Source organism: Oenanthe melanoleuca, chromosome 3, assembly GCF_029582105.1.
Source record: "Oenanthe melanoleuca isolate GR-GAL-2019-014 chromosome 3, OMel1.0, whole genome shotgun sequence".
NCBI lineage: Eukaryota > Metazoa > Chordata > Aves > Passeriformes > Muscicapidae > Oenanthe > Oenanthe melanoleuca.
Genome location: NC_079336.1, coordinates 13735880 through 13760325, shown reverse-complemented (window position 1 = coordinate 13760325; position 24446 = coordinate 13735880). Strand labels below are relative to the sequence as shown.

The following is a 24446-nucleotide window of genomic DNA, read 5'->3' as shown; positions in this document are numbered from 1 at the left end:
TTATTTCAATATACTTTATTTTAAAACAGGTAGGTCACAAAGCACTAAGCTTAGCCCGTTCTGCCATACACAAGCTACAAATACTTGTTTGACAGTTGAGGGTCAGTCTTTAGTAGCATACATGAAAAGTGAATAAAAATCCATATAAAACAATATTCAAATAGTTTCCATAGGAACACAGATAATTGTGACCCATCTCCTAGTCATTTTTCCTGCATTTATGCCAAACCTAAATGTTAAAAAAACCACTTAAAAATTCTACCAAGAATTAAGTTAACAGTCCCCCAAATGCCCTAAATTCAGTGACTAACCTTGCACTTAATTACTAAATATTACCTATACATTAATACTAGCTGAAGCACAAGTTGCTGGATATTCAATTCCACTTTCCCAGGCACAAGAGACTGGCAGACTAACATCCTGCTCCTCCACCTCAGCTAGGAAACCTTGCTCCTTGATCTGCTGCATCAGTTGCCTAGAAAGAAAAAAAAAAAAATAAAGAGGGAGTCAAAAACTGTTTCACTGTAATCCACCTAAAAATGTGAGGTACATTTTCTTAATTGCCAGTGAATGAAATGAACTCTCTATGCATCACATGCAATCCAGACATTACTATCATAGGGGCAAAAAAATAAATAAAAGCAGAATCCATGCAGGTCACTTGTGGCTGGCTGGGCTTTAGAGTAAGTGCCAATACCAAGTTGATTTTACCATTTCTGTGTAAGATTTAGATCTGCAAAGATGCATTTATATATACAGCTGTAGCTACATCTGTGTACCTCATGCTATACAGATCTACTGACTTTGACCTCAATAGATCAGAATTTCAGATGTGAAAATCCCTGACAACTTTGACTGTCACTTATCCCACACCCTCACATTACTGGGTGACTCAAATCAAGAAAAGGTATGGATAACAGACTAGGAATAAAAAGGAGTTGACCAGTAAGAACCATGCAACTCTTTCCATACTCAGACAAGAGTTGTACTAAAATACAACCTCAGAAGAACTTCAGTTGGCTGAGGTTTTGGACTTGGTTTATAGATTCATAGAAAGGTTTAGGTTAGAAGGAGACATTGATGTTTTAGTTCTACCCCTCCTTGACACAGGTAGGGACATTTTCAACTAGACCAGACCAAGTTGCTCAGAGACACATCCAGCCCGGCCTTGAACAGTTCCAGGGATGGGACATCTCTTTCAGTTGGAAGCCATTAGCCCTTATCCTGTCACTATGTGCTTTTGCAAACAGTCTTGCCCAGTCTGTCCTGTAAGTCCCCCTCAGGTATGGGAAGGCTTAAATAAGGTCACCCACCCCAAAGTCTTCTCCAGGCTGAACAAATCCAGTTCTCTCAGTCTTTCCTCATAGCAGAAGTGCTCTATCCCTCTAATCAACTCACTCCAACAGCTCCATGTCCTTCCTGTGCTGGGGATCCCAGGGCTGGGTGCAGCTCTGCAGGTGGGGTCTCACCAGGGCAGAGCAGAGCAGAGGGGCAGAATTCCCTCCCTCCCCTGCTGCCCACGCTGCTTTGGATGCAGCCCAGGGCACTTTTGCCTTTCTGGGCTGCAAGGGCACATGGCTGGGTCATGTCCAGCCTCTCACCCACAGCACCCCCAAGTCCTTCTCAGCCAGGTTCTGGATCTGTTCATCCCCCAGCCTGGATTCATACCAGGGATTGCCACCATCCAGGTGCAGCACCTTGCACTTGGTCTTGTTAAACCTCATAACATTCCCACAGTCCCACTTCTCAAACCTGTGCTCAGGTGTTGGGTGACATCCCATCCCTCAGGTGTGTCAAAAACAGCACTCAGCTTGGAGTAATCTTATAGTTCTACTTATCCTAGGTATGCAAGGCAAACAGTTGTGCTACTGCATGGCTCCTCGTGTATTACTAGTTTTAACTTAGACACATGTAATCATCTTGTCCTTTATCTTTCACAGCCTCTAGCCACAAATTTAGGTGTACACCTTTACAACATGCAGATGACATTCCAAAAGACTTTTGCCCGTCCTAGAAAGATCTGCACCATAACATCACTGATGCATGCCTCTCAGTAAAGGACCAGCCTTTATCATAGAATTATCTTGCCAAAACAGAAAACAAACATAGGGCTGAAAAATGGCTGTACTATGATCTTGGATGACAGTTATGTTTGCATAATTAAGCTCAGTATGCCTCAGACCAATTATTAAATTTTAACAGCAACCTAGTGATACAGTGAAAAAGCTAATTATTCTCCTGCAGAGCCATTTTTAGTTCAATTAGACAGTTTTGGAGTGTTAAGGGAAGTCTAAAAGTTTCATGTGTTTTGAAAAATGTTTCAATCGACTGGAGGTTTCACTAAGGGAAAGAAACAATACAAGCCCTGCTCATACCAGCAGGGTTAGTAGAAAAATAGAAGAAGCTTCCTCTTACTTTTATGTCAGGAATTCCCCTAAACTTAAAGATTTTCAATAAATTTGAAAAAAACCCCAGTAGCAGAGCTAATCATGATTTAGGGTAACACTTCTGCCCAAAAGCCCTTTGCCAGTTCAGCAGGCAGACACCAGGAGAGAGGTAAGGGCTTCCTCTTAGGGGAAACCCCACTTTTATAGAAGGTGCAATCCATTAACCTGTGTTGCACTGCAGAGCACCCCCAAGTTACTTTAAACTCCTTTTTAAGTTGCAGTTTCACAGTGTCCTTGCACTTAAAAGGTTGTCCTGCTTTCTTTGCTTACCTGTTTAATAACTTCCCATGGAGATCTAGCACTCTGCACTGAGCACTGAGCCAGAGCTCAACCTAAACCAAGGAATAGCTCTCAAACAAACATAGAGACCATACTGTGAAGAAATACTGTTGAATGTCCCTGCATCCTGCAGTCAGGATTAAGTAAGCTACTAATTTAGAAGACAACATAACTATGATTGACTGGTTTGATTAACTAGTCACAGAAGATGAATGTAAAGAATTCATAATGATTCTGTATGTTGTACAATAGTGAAAACACTAGCTAGAATCCAGATTAATGAAGTCTCCTAACATTACATCTTTAAAAGGATCTCTCCTGTAAGTGTGTATAACAGAGAAGAGTAATTAGTGGCATCAGCATTTTTCCTAAGCACACAGCAAAAACCTTCAGAGGTACTGCCTTCTTCCACACCAGGAGGTTTTTACAAGAGCTGTGGCAGCAAAACTACCCCTTCTTGCTAAGGGGCAGCCAACTGATACGAGCTATTTATTACAGTGATGTCAGAAGTACTGATGGATCAAGATATTTAGTCACTTACCATGCTGGTCTTGACATCACATAGTGTATTGTTGGCCTCTGGAATCCATTGAAAGTAGAGGCTGCTGCAACAGTATAGGCACCCATGTTTTCAAACAGGATCCAGTCACCAACTTGCAGCTCTGGCATATTAAACCGCTCCACAATCCGATCCAAGCCATCACAGGTTGGTCCCCAAATGCTGCAGGAGTAGCAGCTGTCATCTGGCTTGGGCCGCTAAAGGAGAGAGTGCAGCTCAATTATTTGACTGTGAAAACAGAGCTTCCAGAAGTAATATCATAGCTAGTGTAACATTCCACTTCTGAAGAAAAGAGCTGCTTGCAGGTTCTTCTTTACCTCTGGCTTTGAGTTAATTCCTCTGCATGCTTCAAAAATTAAATGCCAAAGTTTGACAACACAGAGGGAGCAGTGAGCTGAAAAGTGACTGCTGCAACAAGGATTCCCCTACATCCATGATATGTGACTAGTATGTGATACTTCTGAACAGACATACCTTTTGCAGGACTGGCTTAACATGTGCATGATCATACAAGATGCAGTTGAATGATCCATAGACCCCATCATTCACATAGTACATAAGAGTTTTATCATTTGCATCATCTTCATCTGGAAGAAGTTGAGACACCAGTGAGAAAAAGTCTTGGAAAGAAACACACAGTTGGCTAGATCTAAGAGTAGGTCTCAATTTACATACCATCAGAACCTGTTTGCTCCTTTAACACAATTTTCTTTGCAATGATGTTGACTGCCAGCGTGAATGCTGATGCAACATAGTATCTCCCTGGCTCTGCAATAATATTTATTCCAGAATCTGAAGGGAAGTATTTATCCAGTGCTGGGTTGATTACACTTGTGATCTAGGGAAAAACCAGATGCCAGTATTAAAATTTCAGCAGCTACTCAGGTGCTACTTTAGAAGTTTGAGACAAATTAAGACCCTGAAATTCAAAATTATTTACTAGTGAAACATATAACATCTATTGTAATTTCTATTGACTGCTTTTGCTTTTTTCCTCATTCAAAATCTTGTTTGGAATTATATTTATATAAAGCAACAAAAGCAGACATCACTTGCAACCTAAAGTTTAAGTAACAAAACAGGTCATGTTTGAGGCTGAAGATCACCCTTCCTAGGGTCACTAAACTATCATTAATGCCCTGCAAGTCCCCACACTTCAAATCTGATTTGCAGTCACTTGTAGTGCTGCTACTTATGCATTATTCTACAGCTTACTAAACCCTAAAGAAGTCATCTCATGGGATCATAAGCATACAGAGGACTTTACTATCATACTTGAAATTCAGTTCATGAACAGTTATTTCCAGGTTCTGAAGTTATCACAAAGCTACAACATGGCTATATCATGCCCTGGAGCCCAATGACATAATTTGCTTTTGATGCCTCACCTATGCCCATACTGCACTATGAGAAGCCAGACTTCATTAGGAGGTACCAGAATGCTACAATGTTAGCCCAAACCATTACAAGAAAACTTTTTATGTAACTTACTGTATCCTTCTGTTAATATAATACAATGTTTAACACCTCCTTGGGTTAGAAGGCAAGGTGTTCTTACAACACTGCTTTAAATGGAAGTCATATCACTATTCAGCCCCCTTGTCTCTTCTGAAAGCAGAGCTATTGCTCAGGTAAAGTAGACTGGAAAACACTGAACAACTTAAAAATTATCTAAAAGTTAGTCCTAAATCAAATCAGACACTACCCTCGTATGCTGCCACCCCTAAGGACAGAATGGGTTCAGGACTTCCTTTCACCCTATTTGGGAGCAGTGCCAATCTATTCAGTCTGAAGTACAGCACCAACTGGAAGAAGTCCATGCCAGTAAGAATCAAGCCCGTAGTTAAAACTGGCTTTACTTGTTTGAGACTTCTGAATGTTTGTGCAGTCATTTAGCTACGTATCTAATAAGCTTATATAATTTTTATTTTTCAGATTATTTCCTCTTTTCCTCTCCATTAGATTTCTGACCAAGCACACATGTTTTTGCAAATGTGTCTGCATACAAACAGAAAAAGCAAGACTTTATTTAATCCAGATCAACACTCAAGCAGACTCCACAACCTGAGAACTTAGCAAAGCTATACCTCTTCAAATTTAAGCTTGACATCTTCAGAGCCAGGGAAGCCACCACCAATATCAAGCAGATACATATTGAAGCCAAGTTCAGCCTAAAATGAGATTAGCAGCAACACTGTCAAAAAAAGTTTATGATTTATAATTTTAGCTTAAAAAGTAATGTAAATTCATTTCATTAATGCTTGAAACAGAGCTAACACATGTTCAAGTAACAGTTTTTTGAGATTGAGATACCAATTTTAGTGCATCTAAATGAGTAGATGAGTTTTGCCAAGCTGGTCAAAGTAAGCTACCAGCACCCAAAAAATTCCACTAAGTTAGTGACTTAGCTAGCTTTTTGCCCCATATCAGTTGTACACTTCATTCAGTTTTGCCACAACAATTGAGCAGTAGTTCCAGAGAAAGTAGAACTAGACTTACTCCCATATCGAACACACAGCGGGCATCAGAAATGGCTTGGACAAAGGTCTCTGGGTCTGTACATCCACTTCCAACATGGAAACTACAAAAAGATACAAAATATCACTTGCTATTTAGCAAATTAGTCAAGAAATTTTGTATAAACTCATGTCATCACATGAAAAAGCATCTCTATCATCAGCTAGACCATTAAAGAAAACTCATTTAATATACAACTGTGTTTTGGTACTGTCAGCTCACCTAACTCCAACAATAGCAAGGTCAAGTTCCTTTGCACGCTCCAGAAGAAGCCTGCTAGTCTTAAGTGTAGCTCCAAATTTAACACTCAGACGACAGACTGCTTTGGAGTCATCGGTGGTAATGCGCAAGACTAACCTAGAAACAGGAAAAAACGAGGAGTTAAGCTTCAGTACAACAGACATCCTCAGGCAGGTATGATCTCAGAATGAGACTGAGCTTAAAGCTGCTCTATGTATCCCTTCCTAAAGGGCCAGTAAACTCTACAAGACTAGATTTCACTGGTTAAAAGTATGTTTGATGTTGGAACCCTGAAAACAGGGAGTTTTGAACTTTCTGTGCTGTCAAGCACTAATCCCCAGAGGAACACTGTTTTTGACTTAAGGCCTTGGAGAAGGCTTCTTGAATTGAATAATAAAACTAAAATCACTACTGTGTAGTTTAAATGAAAGTGTGTAATATCACATAGTGAAAAATTTGGAACTGAAGGCTTTAAAATATAGTAATAGTATAAAACAAAATAGAAGCTTTAAAGTGAAAGTATTTTCTTCCTTCTTATCCTTTTTCTTCTTAGGTTTAAGTAGCATTGTGCAATTAAATAAAGAATGCTTCACTGCGAGTCACAAGTATTTAATCGAGTCAAAAGTACAAATAATATAATAATGTTAGTTTTTAATTAGACAATTATGCCTTAAACCTTGTAATGAAAGCATTTCTTCATTTTTACCTTGTTAACTAGAAGTGCTGTAGCACTCACTGTACTGTAAATGAGAATAAACAACCGAATCCGAACATAAAACTTTGTCTCTTGTACCCTTAATCCCAACTCTAACTAAAAAAAGAAAAAACTATGATAAAAAACTAATAGTTTATTACTTCACACTTCTGCAGACTATCTTAAACTACTGAAGAAAAGATTTCAGATCAAGCAGATATTTCTGTATCTTGGTAACCCAAGGAAGAAATACAGAACAATGAGCATTACTTACTTGGCTTTTGGATGGGCCCTTGCAACTTTCATTAGTTCTACTTCACTATCAAATGTCATCATCTGCACACCACTGCTGGCAGCATGTTTGATTTGAGATACTTGTTTGCAGGGATTTGCATATATTATTCGCTCAGGAGGCACACCAATGCTCTGTACCAGCTGTATTTCCGTCTGAAGAAAGAACAGATTATGCTTGTAGAAGATATTTCTAGATGGACGATTAATGTAATCAGAACAACAAAAGCAACACCACTCAGTTAAGCTAAATTTTATACAAACATGTTTTGCAAGGCTGAACAGATACTAATGTCACAGATCAGAAGGTAGCAGAGATCTCACCTTGCTGGCACAGTCAAATCCTGCCCCAAGAACAGCGAGGGTCTTCACAACAGCTTTGCTGTCATTACACTTTACAGCATAGAAGGGGGTCACCCGAGGAAGGGCCTTATGCCACCGCACATGCTTCTTCACAATGTCCCCAAGGTCAGCAACATAGAAGGCATCTTTATCATCCTAGGGCAAACACACATCTTAACATCACCAACAGCAGATAACAGGATTAGCCTAGAGGTCAGCATTTGAGGGGGCTCTCTTGTGGATTATTTGCAAGGACAACCTGCTCTATTCGTTTATAAGTTTGCAGCATCATGAAATTTAGTGGTTTTCCCATCATACTTACAGAAGATGATACTTCATTTATTTTTTGATCAAGGATATCCTTGGCAGTAAAGCCTTCATCAAGGAAGGTCAACTCAAATTCTTCTTTGCTGAAGTTGCTCATGACTTCCAAGATTTCAGGAAAGGACTTGGGTATGAACTGCTGAAAAAAAAACGGATAATTACTTCATTTGAATTCATAGTTTACATTCAGTGCTTCACTTAGATTCATAGTCATTATACGACCACTGCTTTGTGTTTGTATCATTTACAATTATACAGCTCCTACAGTGATCACTAATAGCTGCATAGATTAGACATTGGCATAATGACAGAAGAGATGTAATCAGAACCAAGGAGGCAGGCCAAAATCATCTTGCTAGCTGGAAGGCAAGTTCTCCTCTGTTCAACAACTCTGTGATGTTCTGAATCTACTCAAAGAAAAAAACCAATCAAATAAATACTGTCAGATATTATTAGTCTCTCTGGAAGTTTCTGCTGTCTTTTCTTTCACCTCCACATCAGAGCTATTAATACCATGGCTAGTGTCTACTTACAACTTTTTAACAACTCATAAGCACTATTTTAGCTCACCAGTTTCAGAAGAAACTGGTTACTTGTTATTGCAAACAGAATCCAAGACTGTTACGGACTTCTGAGTTGTAAAAACTTTAATTAGGTCCAAGCCAGGTAAATATCTGGATTCTCAATACAGTTCAGATTTTGCATAAAGCAGACATGAGAACAGGGCTTTCCTTGAAGTTGCTTTGTTCCTAGTTAGAGCTTCCCTGTTCTACTCATGACTCCAAGCTACATGAAAGCCTCAGCTGTCATGAGTGGCAGACACTTTGAGACTGGTTCATAACTCTGATCTGCAGACAAAGTCTTAATAGATCCCAACTAGCACTTTAGAACAGGATTTCACAGCAGTCTATTTACAAATCTCCATTGCTAACAGAAATCTACCTGCCAAGTAGAAAGTCCCACACACTCCTCTGCCATCCATGACCCATAAAGGCCACTCTTTTACTGGGTAGTCCAAATACAGAATGACAGCATTCTCCATCAAGCTGTTAAGGAGGGTGTATGCTGCTTTTCAAAGACCTCAGCATTGCAAGTCAGTCATAGGGAAGATATGATTTTATGTACCAGGGTTCAGCCCTCTTCCTTCTCTCAGCAATTTTTACACTCAAACTAGTCATGCAGACTACGAAGGAAAATTATGCAAACTCTGAATTATTCACTAATTTTAAGTTACGTTACAATTATACTTCATTTCAACCTTCAGAAACATATGGCAATAAGAATTACTTCATATCTTTTGATCATCTCTCACTTATCAAAGACAAATCAAATTTGAAATTCAAACTAGATTAAGCTTTGATTCTAATAAACCAAACAATCCATTGAACCTCATTCTCCCTCTGCTCTCATTCACGTGCAGAGATAATTCTACCACAAGCTGGATTAAAGTCTTCTCTTAAAAGCTTCTTTGAAAGGACTATAAGAAACAGCAAATTAAACACTTCTCAGGAAGGTGCTTGTTACTGAGGAGAAGTTGCATCCCATCATAGACTTGCAGCTTTGCAGAAAGCAGTTCAGAAACTTCAGCTGTGGTTAAGAGAAGTGAATACCATAAAGGAAGAATTTAGTTTAACCTTCCCTCTGCAGAGCACTGCATAAAAAGCAATTTTCCTTTGAACACGTAAAAAGGAAATTACTTTTACTGCCCACACAGATTTTGTTAAAAAGTTCTTGCAAGATTCCCATTTCTGCCTCATTGCACAATTTTAACTACAGTGCAATTAGACAGCATACACACAGAACACAATCATGTAGGTGCAAACTGCAGCCTCCCAAAGTATGTTTCTATTTGGACTGGGTGCAAAGTGTCTGCAGCTCCCCAGAAGAAAGGCAATTTATGCTCATTTAGAATTTGTCCTCCAGAACATTCCCCTTTTCAGCAGCTGTATTTAGACAGAGCTGAGTCATGCCTGCAGGCTCCGTACTCAAGCAGCCAAGCTGCGTCTAGAAAAGCTGCCCGAGGCGCCCGCGGCTCCGGAGCCCGCAGAGCGCTGCGGGGCACGGACGGGCGGCTGCCCTGCGCCCACCGAGCCCCTGTCCCTGCACAGCCACCGGCCCCAGCAGAGCCAGCGGGGCTCTACACCCCAGCCTGACACGGCAGCTTCCCGGGGAGGCGCCTGCCAGCGAGGGGTGCACCTTCATCACAGTTTCATTCTCCTTCCTCACAGCTCACCACCACCCTGTGGCTGCGCGCCCGCCCCGAGAGCGCAGCGCCCCGCGGGACACGGGGATCCATCCCTCGGGGTGCTCAGGGCCAGGCTGGACGGGGCTTGAGCAGCTGGATCTAATGGAAGGTGTCCCTGCCGCAGGCAGAGTTGGAACCAGACGGTCTGGAAGGTCCCTTCCAACCCAAACTACTCTGGCTCTGATTCTCTCCCGGCCCAGGCCGGTGCCCCCGGGTGTGCAGGGGAGCAGCGCCGCTCGGCCCAAGGGCGAGCTGCGGCGCCCCAAGCCCTGTTCCTGCCACGCACCTGCCTTTCCCCACCCCGGAAACAGCCCGGCGGCCACGGCGGGGCCGTCCCTGCCCCCGCTGCCGGGAAGCGCCGCCAATACTCCCCAGGCGAGCCGGGGAGCCGGTCTGGCCCGCTCACAGCCGCCCGGAGCCTCCCGCCTCCCTGCCGGGGCCGGGGATTCCCCGTGCCCGGCGGCAGCACCGGCGCCCGGCCCGGGCTTGGCAGCGGCCCCGCACACACGTGGCTCCGCGCCGGCCGCTTCCGCCGCGGCCCCGCCGCCCGCCCGCTCCCGGCACAGCCCGGCACAGCCCGGCACAGCCCGCTACAGCCCGCTACAGCCCGGCACAGCCCGCTACAGCCCGCCGCCCGCCTCACCTCAGCTCACCTCGCCTCGGGCAGCGCTGGCGGAGCTGCTGTCAGGCCCCCGCGGCAGCCGATCCCCTCGCTCCGAGCCGCCTCCCCCTCCTCCTGCGAGCCGGGCGCGGTGCGCGGAGCCGGGCGGGAGCGCCGGACCGGCTGCGGAGGAGCGGGGCTGGCGGGGCGAGCGGGGCGCCGCGGCTCACAAAGCTTCGCCACGGCCGCCGCGCTCCTATTTATAGCGCCGCGGCGTCGCTGTGGCAACGCACCAGCTCAAACCAGCCGCGATCGGCTGGGACCGGGCGCGCTCCCACCGCCGCTATTGTGACGCACGGCCGAACATGCGCACGGCGCCGCGCGCCCCCCGCCGGCTCGGCCCCGCCCGGCCCCTGTCCGTATCCCTATCCCTGCCCTGTCCCTATCCCTGTCCCTGCCCCTATCCCTGTCCCTGCCCCTATCCCTATCCCTGCCCCTGTCCCTATCCCTGCCCCTGTCCCTATCCCTGTCCCGGCCCCCATCCCTGTCCCGGCCCCCGTCCCTGCCCCTGCCGAGCCTCTGCGCGGGTTCTCTCCCCGCGGGGCCGCCCGGGACGGGACCCACCTGCGGGGCGATGTGCGCGACCCCAGCCCTGCCGGCTGCCAGCAGGTGCACGGCCCGCTCCGCGCCCGCCGCCGGCTCCGTCCCCCCGGCTCGGAGGGAGGCCGGAGGGCGGCGGCTTCAAGCGATGCCTTTGGCAGATGCTGAGGAAAGCGCTGCTGAGCCGGGCAGCGCAGTGAGGCACGGCCGGAGCCGCGGCGGGGCCGTGCAGTTTGCGCGGCTCTCGCAGCCCCGCGCTCGGCGCTGGCCGCAGCCGTGCTGCCCCTGCCTGCATCCCTGACCACCGAGCGCGTTATCCAAAACACCTCCCGGAGCGCTGACCACGGTTTTTCCATCCGCTCTTGTTCTGACACTGGGAGCTGTTTCCACTGTAGGTTATTTTGTATTGTTGCTTGTTTTAAGAATGGGCGTCGATGGAAGCTATACATTGACTTTTAAAATCCATTTGTGGTTTAGCCCTGAACGACTGTGCTTTCTGCCCTTGCCAGGACAGACATTTTCTGTCCCTCTCCCCCTCTCTTAAAAAAGTTCGAGCCTCATCCCATGGTAGATAGACTGCCCTGTCAATGTCTGTGAGAGGATGAAGCTTGCCATGCTAAAAAAAGAGATTTTTAGCCCGTGCCGCCTCTGGAGCATTTATAAGAGAGGCAGGGAACCTTTCTGCAGCCCGTGCTGCAGGACAGAGCTCAGGGTGCTCCAGCTCCCCGTGTCCAAGTTACCGAAGGCTATTTTAATGCCTCGCTGAAAGCAGACATCTGGACAGCCCCTACCCTGCTGCAGAGCTGTCGAGTGAGCCCTGCAAGGTGGAGAAATCCCTCCGTCCTACATGGAGAAAAGTGATGGGAAATGCTGGCTGCTGTGGGGTGTGGGATGCTCTCATGGATGTATCCAAAGCAAAAGATTGTGCTCACTGGCCACAGAGGTTCCATCCTCCCACGTCTCCCACAAAGCTCAGCTGGAAAACCCACTGTATTTCAGGCAGAAGCAGATCAATGGGATGTCCTTGTTCATCCCACAGACCCTGTCTTCTGGAGCAGGGTTGGGGCTGGAGGGCATCAGGCTGGGGCTGAAAAAGAATCCCTTGACGGATTGAAATAAAGGGAGACACGGTGATCAAGTAGATAATAAACAAAAAGTGGATTGGGACACATCCAAAAGAAGTGTCAGGGGACAGAGGTGCTGGTTTAGGTTCAAATAATTCAATGAAAGAAGGAACAAAATATCTTAAAATATTATATATATATATATAGACTTGGTGTGTGTGTGTATATGCCATCACACATCCAGGCATGAATTACAGAAGGTTTTCTAAATAACAGCAACGAGTGGGGAAAACCATCCCAGTGTGTAGCACCTACATCAGCTGGTCCTCAGGGCACTGCCTGCCCTCAACAGCGATTCCAGTGCAGTGGGGCCAGGGCTACTGCACAGGCATTGTATTTGCTGAGATAACTCATCAAAATCTCTGAGGAATTTCACACCACTTCCCTTGCCGGTGAACAGGACAAAAAATGGGGTTCACACGCCTCTACATTTGGCTCTATGGGCAACAGATAATTAATTTAATTTTTTTTTCTGCTGACTGTGAACAGGCAGGGATCGCAGAATCACAGAATAGTCTGAGTAGGAATTAAGCATTGGAAAAGCAGACAGAGAGGGAAGGGAGGGGCTGTTCCAGCACCACAGGAGACAGCTGCTCACTGAGCTGGCTCCAAGGCAAGGGCTGTGGTCCTGATAAGGACAATGGCCATCACCTGGCCCCAGGACCCCAACACAACTGTACCAGCTGTTCCCTCCTCACCTTCTCCCCTCTGGCCAGGGCTGGAGAAGAGCTTGTGGCTGTCCCCAGTGGTGTCGTGGTTGAGTGGCCTTGGCTGGGGCAGGGGCCGGTGGTAGCACTGCTCAGACAAAGCAGGACTGTACCCGAGGCTGGGCAGCGAGGGCTGGACCAAGGGAAAGAGGTGGCAAAAGCAGCCTCAGGCTGCAATTACCAGAGGAACCGGTGCATTTGTTAGCCGTTTGCAGATGCTTAATGGCAATGCTTTATCAGCTCCTCGAAAGGATGGGATTGCCAAATATTTTATTCTCCTCCCAGTTCTTGTCTCTGGAGGATGTTGAGAGAGGGTGGTGACAAGGGCTGGCTTTGAGGAGAGCGATGTTTGCAGGAGGTGCTTCAGTTCAGGACCCCTGTGTCCCCGTGCCAGAGGACAGTCAAGGGCAGCTTTCAGCTATACCAGGTACAAAAAGGAGGCATGTCCTTTGCTTCCTGTTTCCTGGCTAGTACCCTGAGGGTCTGGCCAAGCTGCTCTGAAGGTATGAGCAGATGCACAGCTCCACCACTCACAGGGGCAGAGCAGATCCTGGGTGTGAAGAGATGCTCCCGCAGCTCTTGGCAAGTCACCACCAGTCTCAGACTACCTTATATGAAGCAGTTGCTTGGGCCAAAAATGTTTTCCAGAAGAGGGCACTGGAAAAGCATTTGTTGGTAGGAGACTGTGGCCATATCTTCCTGATTATTCCTTTCTCTTCACGCAGGGCCCTTGCTATAGAGGGACAGGGGATGGGGAGGACTGGCTGACCTCCCCGTAGCTGTCAGTGTCTCCTACATCTTGCAGAACAGCAGCAGCAGCCTGGTGGGCCCTCACTCTGCTGAATGATGGGTGTCCTAGTTCTTATGGACCCCTAAATGTGGGAGGAGCTGGAGCCAAGCCTCAGGTTCCTTGAGCTTTGGCCAGTGGGGAGAGCTGCCCAGTGGCAGAGATGAAGTGGCCAGAACCACAACAGCAGCTGCAGGAAACCTCAAGGTAATGCCTGGCATTTCTCAACTGCTTTCCTTCCCTCTGGGTCTATCCAGGGTCTTAATTTCTTAAGGAATTAAGCCCTGTGACAGCTCATGGAGGCTGGTAAATAGTACCTGCATTTTATGGGTGAAAAAGTGACTCAGAGGAAGATTCGGTGACTTACCAAGGATTGCAGAGAGTAAATCTCAGATAGGAGTGTGCTGAGATGTGGGCCCATGTGAGGTGGAGGTACGATGTGGGCTGTGGGATGCAGGATATGTGCATGGGGAAATCTCATGGGGCTACCCTCCACCTCTCTTGGGGCAGCAGCTCCTCGTTCCCTTTCAGTTCATTGACACAGAGAAAAGAAAATCTACAAATTGTCCCTGTCATCCAACAAAGACCATTAGAGAAAACAATTATTTCAGGATACATGTTTTGTCGTATTACACATTTTCTAGGCATTTGAATGCAGTTTCTTGCAACTCAGTGCTACAAATGTGATGTTGCATCCTTTTGAGTGAGTGCAACAAACTAAAATAACTCCTCCCAGTGGCTAAACTACGGGAGATACAGTAACCAAAATTCCTGTGGAGTGACTGGAAAGCTTGCTTTGCAGCTCGACTCCAGAAATGCTTATGAATCTGTTTTGTGATTTGCCTTTTTTGGGCTTAGTAGCCCAGTATGGTTAAAAATTAGTTCAAAACCTCACATGCCATGAGGTGAAGCACATAACTCTGACATTACAGCACCAGTTTTGTGCCTGAGCCTTTCTAATCCTTCACAGTTATAGATTTGAGATAGATATCTATGAAAAATAAATTTTAAAAGTCAGTGTTCTCATACACATGTTGTTAAATATACTTGATACATCAAGATGTTTGAGTATCATCATCCTCTGTAAGAGCTCAGCACCCACCAAAAGTGAGCCAAATAATGATATTTGACTCCAGCATTTGTAATGGATTCATGGATTCATATACAATGGTATAGCAGAGTTTAAACACTGTATTTTAATAGACCCCTCACCTTGCTCTCAACAAAGACAATGCCAGAATTCTCTGAGAGTCAGAAAGAAAGGGAAGAGCTTTTGCAAGCTGTTGAACATTAGCTTGAAAAGCAGGGGTTCTGTGGGACCAGTGGAAAGGGAGCCATGGCAGTGACAGATCCTGTGTGCAGTGGGGGGCAATGGCCAGTCCTGCTGGCACTGTGGTGCTCAGCCCAGACATTGCATCTCTCATGTAAAGAACTCTCTTCTGCCATTGCTGGAACCACAGGGCATTGCTGTCACTCAAAATTCACAGCCAGCTTCTGAGCCCACCCTGGTACAAACTTTGATTTACTCCAGAAACAGCCTGAAAGTCTGAGCAGTTCTGAGTGAGGAAGCACTCAGTGCTTGTAAGCCCATCGAGTACCACAGTCAAATAATGACACGGGTGGTGTCAGTGCTGGGTCTGACCCCTGTATGTGTCTGGCACATACTGCAGTGGCCACTCAAAAAGGAGAATGCTGTCTGATGAGAGCAGCAGCAGGACCTGAATATGCCACAATTTGCAGAAATTAGCATCTTGCAGATTTAAATCCTAAGACCCTTCCCATGGATCAGATCTTAAGGTGCTGTGCAACCATAGTGAGATTAGACTGCTCCAGCAATCTCACAGCTGCTGGTGGGGAATTCACTGCATGGTGTGAATAGACAGGGTGCAATGGTGGCTCCTGGCAGGTATTGGTGAGCAGAGTCCAGCCCTGTTGGACTGTGTGACATTTGCTCACAAAGGTTTGTCTTCTGCATAATGCACGTCCCAGTGCAGAGCTCTGAGCACACCCTAATGATTTGCACTAAAAGTAAGGACAGCTGGAAAGTTTCCCCACAGCCTTCCTCCAACTTTTGCTGTCTTCAGATAGACAGATGTCAATAACACATAGGACATCTTTTTCTCTTAGGGCAGTGGAAAATGTAGGAAGCCCATCAGAAGTCAGTATGGTTTCCTGGGATTTGTGATAATATTAGTCTTTGGTTATCACCTTTGATAGGAGAATTGATTATGTGAATAGCAGAAGTGAATATATTTAGTAGTACATCAAACCTGTGACAGGATGCTGAATATTTGGGGAAGAAAAAGAGAAAAGTGTAAAATTTAGGAGGTAATAGATTCTGGATATGTTAAACATAACAAGCATTCATTCTCTTCTGTGATAATTCTAGGTATATTTCATGTAGCAGACAGCTTCCCAGACTCAGAACTTCTGAAGGTTTTCATGTCAGGGGAAGGGAATAATACATTTCTATATCATACCTTCCACTCCTGGAAAAGCTTTCAATAGAAGTCTTTTGACACTACACAACAAGACTTTGAAGTGGTGGAGTTCCTTACTTTTAGTTCATATTCAGGAAATGAATGAGTTGTAATCTTACCTACACACTACCCACTGCAAACAGCCAAGCAGCAACATCTCACATTGAAAGTCTCACATTTTGGATTATGACTGGAGTTTAATTTGGGATTAGTTTAATCTGGTGAAGAGCAGTTTAAGAGGTAGTTATCTCAAAAGTAGCTAGAAAGATGGTGCAAAATTCACAGCATTGTCAGACATTATAGGGAACAGGAGTGGCCAAAAGTTGTGCCACTGGCAGTTCTGGTTGGATATCAGAGAAACTTCTCCAGGAGAGTAGTGCAACCCTGAGACAGAGGTGGGGTGGCCATCCTTGGAGGTTTTCAAGCTTAAGTGAGAAAAAGTCATGGCTGACCTGATCTGGTGCCTGCTGATAGTCCTACTTTGGGCGTGAGGTTGGGCAGGAGACTTCTTTTACAGCTGGTATTTCTGGCACTGTATTCTGCACTCAGATAAACCCATGGGTGATGCAGACAAACCTCATGACACTTCTGACTTGGTGAGGTGTCTGAGTGCCAGAGATGTGGCACAGAAGGCACAGAGGATTGTTGTGGTGGAAGGACGGTGACCACTGCTCCCAGGACTGTGCTTCCTGCCTGCTGCACAGCTCCTGTGTTGGACCAGTGCTTCAGAAAAGGACATGGACCAGGATGGTCAAACGCCCTTGCAGGCAGGGGATGGGCAGTGTGGTGCTCCAAGCATGTGCAAGGGGGAAGGAAAAGCAGGGAGCTGTCTTTGGGAGGTGGTCATGGATCTGCCAAGCTGTGCAGCTGTGGCCTTGCTCCCTGCAAGGGGTTGTCCTCTGGCAACTTGTGCCTGAAAACTTTCCCTTGCCAAAACACACAGGGGGAAGGACCAAACAGCACATCTTATGTGTCAGGAATGACATTCAATTCTATATCCATTAGTGGGTTTTACCCCCTTGTTCTCCAACAGGTTAAATAAACCTCTGAAAATCTGAGTTTTGGAAGGGTCAGAATTCAGATCCAGATTTTGTAATCTGTTCAGTCCTTTAATAAGGTGGAATAACTACTGACAGCAAGCAGTGGTTTTATGGGGTGAGACAGAAAATTATGTGTCTCAATGGGAAGCCTGGAGGCACACAATGGTCTTTTCTTTTCTTAAACAAATGGAATCCTACAATTGTCCCATGGATAGGACCTGCCTGAAATCAGGGGCAGCTCTATGCATGAAGTGGTAGAGCAGCATCAGGCCTTCAATAGTACATTTTCATCATAATGTTTGAAGATTTACGTGTATAACTACGCAACTCAGAGTGAGACTGTGCCTCTAAGGCAAAACATATGAGCTCATATAAGAATTTATCATTATAATAACAATTTGCATTTCTATAGAACCTTTAATCTTAGGATCTCAAAGTGCTTAACAAACACAAATTAATTAATCCTCACAACTCTCCTGCAAGGTAGACATGCATTATGGAGAGCCGCTAGCAGCTCGCTTTCCATTATAGGTCTCATTTTAACTACCTCCTAACTTTGCCAAAACTAAACCAATACACACAAAAATTTCACAAGAATGATCTTGTCCCAGGGTAAGATCTTTTTAGAAATTGTGGCGCAAGTAGGATAAGATAGTTTAAGATAAGTAGGTTAAATGGGGAAACCAGAAAGGCATCTCTGAATGAACAAATGCATATACTCCATTAGTCCAGAGGTGGGGGAAATGCAGGATTTGGGACAGACACATGCTTCTCCATAACTTGCTGGAATTGAGATTCCAAGGGGATAAATGTTTATTCATTATCCACTCTACTATTTATGAAACTAGTGAACTAGATGAGTTCAGGGGGTGACCTGCATTTTTTAATAGAAGAATTCTTTACCAGGAGCCTCACTCATCCCCAGCTATGAAGAGGAAATCACTGCAAGCCACATATTACCTCCTTTGGAGAGTTATTCTGTAAAACCTTTGGGAAAAGGCTGGATGAGCATACCCAGTGACAGTCTGGTGTTGTAGATGGAATATTACCTTTAAGGAGCAGATGCCAAAACCAGCTTGAGAGCCAGTGTCTGGCAGCACGCCCACACAGGGATGGAGAACAAGAACAAATTCTTCCTCTGCATGCAAAAATAAAAAAAAAAATCCCAAACAACCTGAACAGAAGGAAGAAAACCATCCTGGGGAAAACCACCTCTGACAGCTCAGAGCTGCTCAGACCTGGGGCCCAGGCGTGGAGGAGAAATCCAAAGCCTTTCCTGTTCCCTTCCTTCCAAAACAGCAGGGTGAGGTGTAGGTGGGCAATAGGGTGGAGGCTTGTCCCTTGGCCTCCGATTGGGGTTTGCTCTGGCAGGCTTGCACGGAGAGCAAATTGCTGCCACTCCCAGGAGGAAGGAGGAGGACAGGGGATTATGACTCAGATGTTTGTAGGGTGGTACAGCCTCCAGGGATGCTCCCTCAGCCGGGGTGCCCTACGCTCGCTCTGAGCTCCACTGAGCTCCTCATCCCCAGGGAGGCAATCAGGGCAGCACCATGCCCAGCACTGCTTCCCAGCTGCGCCTTCCTGTCACCTCTGGGCGTGCAGGAATGACTCAGAGCTCCGTGTCACTCGCTCCGTGTCACTCGCTCCGTGTCACTCGCTCCGTGTCACCTGCGCCACGCCGCAGCCCTGGGCTGGGATCCTGCAGTGCACAGCAGCCTGGCTCAGCACTGCTTTGTTTTGGTGACTCTTAAGTTAAACTTCAGAAAAATAAAGCACAATCTGAAAATAGCTCAGAAAAGTTTTGTAAAGTCTGTGATGAGCTGGTTGTTGGAGCATGTCTCAAGAGCACGTGGTTGGAATGTACAGCAGATAGTACCTGTAATGTTGAAAACTTTTGATATAGAGCCATCAGGAAGATCCAGTGGTAGTTTTTTTATTAAAAAGTAGGATTTTAGTCAAAATGGGGAGTGAAACAGTCTGCTCCTAGTACAGACCTTTGAATACAGACAAGAGGAAGAATCCTCTTTGTGAAATCTATCAAAGAAAGGAGAAGAGAGGCAGGCAGGTGGGTCCCATGGCCCAAGCAGACCTGGAACACTGCAGGGGCCATGCCAGCAGCCCTCAGCAAAGCCAGCAGCAGTGTCTGCTGCCAGAGCAGAGCCTGGGACCCTGGCCAGGGTCAGCCTGGGACACCCCAGATCAGCAGTGCCTCCCTTTCACCACTGGGAGATTGCACAGATCAACCAATTGATATTGAAAAGGGCTCCGGAGGTGCAGAGATAAGAATAATTTATGACTGAACACAATAGACCAATGGTGTTTGTTTTGCAGCAGTTCATAGTCCAATGCCAGGACTTGGCTGTTATCAGGTCACACATTTAGCCAAATTCTGGGCATGTTTTCTTCTGCTGTGATCAAATGACCTTGTCCTTGTAAAGGTAGGTAACATTTGGCCTTTGTTTTCATTGCATTTGTGGCTGTACAACAGCACGTGGCCTATTGCTATCAGCCTTGTTATAATGCTGTTATCAAGAGAGAGCAGAACTGCACTTCACTATGAGACCAAAGTATTTTGTATTCTGAGGAATGAAGACCTTGACTACTCTACTCTTATCCATGTCAAATTGTAGTTTGCTCTTCAGACAACCTTTTGGGTTTCAACAGCATAAGAAGATAATCTAAATATTCATTCTTAATGACTCTTAAATATCCTTCAACTTAATTTGTTGCTTAATTTTTCATATGCATGTGCTATTTCATACAAAAGGACATGGAGTGGACAAAAGCCAGAATAAAAAGGAAACGTGGATTAATTTCTAGTAGTCCTTCTGGTCAGTTTTGCAGTTCCCTGCAAGGCTGCACAGGTCTGGCCTTCTCTGCATGCTGTTGTTAACAAGTGCTGTGAGTACAGCCTCAGACACAGAGTGGCACAGGAGAAGAAATGCCTTGAGTTTTAGTGCATGAGTACTGACATACTGAGGCAAGAAGTTTGAGAGAATAGATCAGGATAAGCAGCTTGCTCTGCACAGGTGAACCATACTACAGTTATCTAGTTACTGTTGTTTTTTTGAGTCTTTCTATGGGTAACAACAAATTAAACTGAAGACTGTGGTATAGTAAAGCCTTGGATTTACCTTCAAGTTTTTCCTTAACCTGAGTGCATTTTGAGAATTTTCTTCCCAATCCAGCCTCCTGCTCAAAGCAGGCTGAGCTATGGTGTCAGAGTATTTTGTTAGAGGTTTAGTTTTCTCTGTCCCCAAACCATCAGATGAATGCCCTTGGTCACAAGGGCAGTCAGACTTTCCTTGCTGCTGTCCCTGCTCTCACGTTTGGCTGCCCAGTGGCTCAGCCTCATTCAGCACCTGGGTGATCCCAGGTGAGATGGCAATAGCAGAGATCTCTCGTGGCACAGCATCAAAGTCCTCCTTCACAGCTTCTGCTCCACTTGGCTGGTGTGCAGGGGGAGAACACTCTGCTGTCACTATCCATCTGACTTCTGAGGATCTCCAAAACTAACTCATCTTGGCTTCAGGTCCCCTGCACAGATGGACTCTTAGCACTGTCAAAAAGTGAGAGCTCTCCAAACTGGATGTGGACATCCAGACAGTGTCAGACCAAGCATGGATATGCCCAGTGAATTTACCTGCATGTAGAGTTACCCAGTCCAGACAGGATTGCTGGATACATGGCAAGTGAGTTTCACAACTCAAGTCCCAACTTTAGGGGCATCTTATTAGGCTGGATGCCTTACAGTGTGCATAAATGCACAGAAACTTCAATGCACAGCACCTTTCTGCAGGTGGGTTGTGAGAATCTTTTGTGCATTTTAAATTCTACATTAACATTTGTATTAACACATTGATGCTAATGCTAGTATGTGTGTGTGGAATTATATTAATAACTCCATTATTTTCTCTATTATAAGTATCCCGTTTCTTAAACATTTCCTGTGTGGAAGTTGCAGTATTTAAAAGGCACTTTGATAGATTTTATCGGGAGAATTACAGTATAATGAAGGCCCAGGAAGGAAAACCATATCAGAAACACACAGGGAAAACCACCAGATCAGCCTGTGCTGTGGGTGAAATCAATGGTACTAATGCTGATACCTTCCACTGTGAAAGAAAACAAAGGCAATTAGGAAACTGTGGTGTTGTTAGGATTACTTTCCCAACGGAAGACATTCATTCTAGGACATGTCCATGGCCAAGGACAGTTGCACTTCATGATGATTCATGACCAGCTGCTGATTCGTGGTGCCCTTGGTGGAAGCAGAGCAGGCTGTCAGCTGGGTGAATTCCTTGTCATGACTGGCTGCTGTGGACCTGCAACAGGAGCATGCTGGTTAGCTCTGCTTCCTCCTTACTTGCCCCACAGAGCCATTGCCAGAGGCAGCAGAGCAGGGGGGAGATGAGGATTCTCAGATAAAGCACTTCACACAGATAGGATGTTTAGGAAAGCAGGGCTTCAGAGTACGTTGAGTGCAGCTTTCTTCCAGTATTTTATCTCCTATAGCACCAGGCATGGGCAGAAAAAATTGCTCTGCCACAAACTCAGCATTAAATCTTGTCTACACAAGGACCTGTGTGTCGTGGTTTAACCTCCAACAGCAGCCAAGCCCCACACAGCTCCTTGCTCACTCCCCCAGCAGCAGGACTGGGGAGGGAATCAGAAATAGAAAAGCTGGAGAACTCCTGGGTTGAGATAAAACCAATTAAGTAGGAAAAGCAAAAGTTATGCAGGCAAGCAAAGCAATAAGGAATTAAATCACCACTTCCCAAGGTCAGCCAGGTGTTCAGCAATCTCCAGGAGAGCAGGGCCCTGTCACACACAACAGTGACTTGGGAAGAAAAACACCATCACTTCAAAGATCTCCCCTTTCATCCTTCTTCCTCCCATTTTATATACTGAGCATGATGTCTTATGGTATGGAATATCCCTTTGGTCAGTTTGGGTCCTGTCCTGGCTGTCTTTCTGACTGACTTCTCATGCACCCCCACTCCCCTTGCCAGCATGGCAGTATGAAAAGCAGAAAAAACCTTGCCTCTGTGTAAACTCTGCTCAGCAAAAACAAAAACATTTCTATATTATCAACCCTGTGTTCAGCACAAGTTCAAAACATGGCCACATACCAGCCACTGCAAAGAAAATTAACTCTATCCCAGCCAAAAGCAGCACATTGTGCTAGCCTGGCAGCCAGGGAATTTCTGGAAGCACACCCTTGTCATTATTTCAGGAAGAGAGGGGCACAGAATGAGGGTGGGAATCAGGAGCTGGGCTCTGTTTTGTTCTCTGTTGTTGAACAAGTAGAAACCAGGCACAAATGATCAGGCTCTAATTCATCCCTCAGACTTTAGATTTCTGACAGCAAGGCAGCAGGTGACTCAATGGGTAGGAGGGAGTCACAGAGAGGCCTTGTCCCTTCCAGAAAGGGACTCAGATCTCCTTGCAGGTGCCTCTTTGCTGCCTTCCTTCACTGACGGCAGAAGGGTCCCACATGCCTAAAGCTAGAAGGAACATCTTGGCCTTTGTCTTTTTTTCCCTGCCATAAAGGGAGGATAATGATGATGACCTTTTTAAAGAGCTTCTGACATCAATTGATGAAGAAATTAAACTTGTAAGGGATTATTATTATTGTTATATATCTTTGAACAGACGAAGCAATGACGTTTCTAAGACATTTCATAATCCACATGAAGTGCTGCCATAATAAAGATAATGACATGTATGATGGACAAAGTATGCTTAGTTGTGGTATTTGGCAGTGATCATTTGGCTTGTTTCTTTTCCTCTGTATTTTATGCAGAAGAAGAAGAAGAAAAAACATTAGCAGACACCTCTTACAAATCCTGCTAAAATCAAAACTCTGCTAAATTGAATGCATACAGAACTTTTTCAGGCTTTAGAGAAAATACATAAGCTATTTTAGAAACAGGCATTTGAAAATGGAATTATTGATCTCTGTGGATGACACCATTATTACACTGGTAGGAATGCTGACCTTCCTGAAGCTGACCCTCCCACAGGAGCTGGGCATGAGTACTGTGCTCAGATGTATGGGATGCTCATTCTTGACTTCAGGGTGATATTTTGCCATCTGCCTTTGAGTGGGTTGGGCACTGCAGAGGTTTCTCAGGAACAGTCACCCTGGGCTCTGCTTTGCTTTGTCTCTCCTTCCTGTGCACACACCAAGCAGACACTGATGTTAGTCAGGACCTGAAGGGCCAGAGCAGTGATCCACAGGCAGTAGGGACTGAGGACAGCAGCAGGAGATGCTGTCTAAGGAGAGCACATGAGCATGTTCCCCTCCCTGGTCAACTGCCACATCCAGGCCTGCAACCCCACCCAGCCATTTTAGTATCCATCTGTGGACCTCTCACATGAGCTCATCAAACCCTTTTTGACTGTGGGCAGTACCTCTACAGCTCCCTGTGACAGCACCAGAAGTGAGTCTGTGGATTAAACATGGTAAAACCCTGGAACAGGTTTCCCAGAGAGGTGATGGGTGTCCCATCCCTGGAATCATTCAAGGTCAGGTTGGATGGGTTTCTCAGCAACCTGATCTAGTAAATGTTCCCACTCACTGCAAAGGGATTGGATTAGATGACCTTTAAAAGTCTCTTCCAACCCAAACCATTCTGTGATTCTGTTATGGGTCCATGGCTACTAATGATATGGTTTCACTTTTCATTCCTTTTCCAAGAGTTTTTGTTGGCTATCTTCACTCCCTCATTTTTCAGGGCCTGATTTAAGTGATAAAGTAAACCATGATGTGACCAGATCCTGAGATCCATTGCAACCGACTCCATTAATGAGGCTGAATGTTGTACATGGCCACATTCTGTGGCTGGAAAGAGGCACTGCAAAATGTGGATATGACACATCCCCATTTAGTAACAAAATGGAATAAAATTTTCTTTCCCCAAGACTATTTGGCAAAAGTTTCCAAGAAATAGAAGACAGAGGGACATCACTGGATAAACTAAATATGAAATTTAATATTCATGTAACAGGCTCAGTAATACTCACTGATCTTTGGTGTTTCTGTGTCAGAACATATCAGAAAAAAAATTAAGGTTAAATTTTGCAAGAAAAGCTTTAATGAAAATAATTGTCCTCAAATCTAAGACAAAACTTTGGTTTATCCCCTGGCTTAATCACTCAGTCCT

General features: G+C 45.3%; 1 protein-coding gene across 3 annotated transcripts; it reads right to left on the bottom strand.

The window, feature by feature from the left end:
• On the bottom strand, positions 1-10873 carry ODC1 (ornithine decarboxylase 1). Of its 3 annotated transcripts, none has more exons than XM_056487043.1 (11): positions 10582-10873; positions 7692-7829; positions 7352-7525; positions 7011-7183; positions 6025-6159; positions 5785-5866; positions 5373-5456; positions 3961-4123; positions 3760-3872; positions 3268-3482; positions 1-475 (listed from the first exon to the last, which is right to left on the bottom strand). In XM_056487043.1, the coding sequence occupies exons 2-11, from the start codon at positions 7791-7793 to the stop codon at positions 337-339; spliced, it is 1380 nt and encodes a 459-aa protein (XP_056343018.1). In that variant the 5' UTR covers positions 7794-7829; positions 10582-10873; the 3' UTR covers positions 1-336. The 3 variants fall into 3 exon arrangements, with proteins under 3 accessions (XP_056343018.1, XP_056343017.1, XP_056343019.1); XM_056487042.1 differs by having other exon boundaries at positions 7692-7832; positions 10592-10872; XM_056487044.1 differs by having other exon boundaries at positions 10592-10673.
• Between the last annotated feature and the right edge of the window lie 13573 nt (positions 10874-24446).

What these genes read in the sequence shown, in the direction of transcription:
- ODC1 (XM_056487043.1), bottom strand. Translation starts at nt 7,793, where the DNA reads ATGAGCAACTTCAGCAAAGAAGAATTTGAGTTGACCTTCCTTGATGAA. An exon ending in CTTGCTATTGTTGGAGTTAG is followed by an intron (nt 5,867 to 6,024) that starts GTGAGCTGACAG and finishes ATCTTTTTGTAG; the next exon opens with TTTCCATGTTGGAAGTGGAT. An exon ending in TTAAGCCAGTCCTGCAAAAG is followed by an intron (nt 3,483 to 3,759) that starts GTATGTCTGTTC and finishes TCTCTCCTTTAG; the next exon opens with CGGCCCAAGCCAGATGACAG.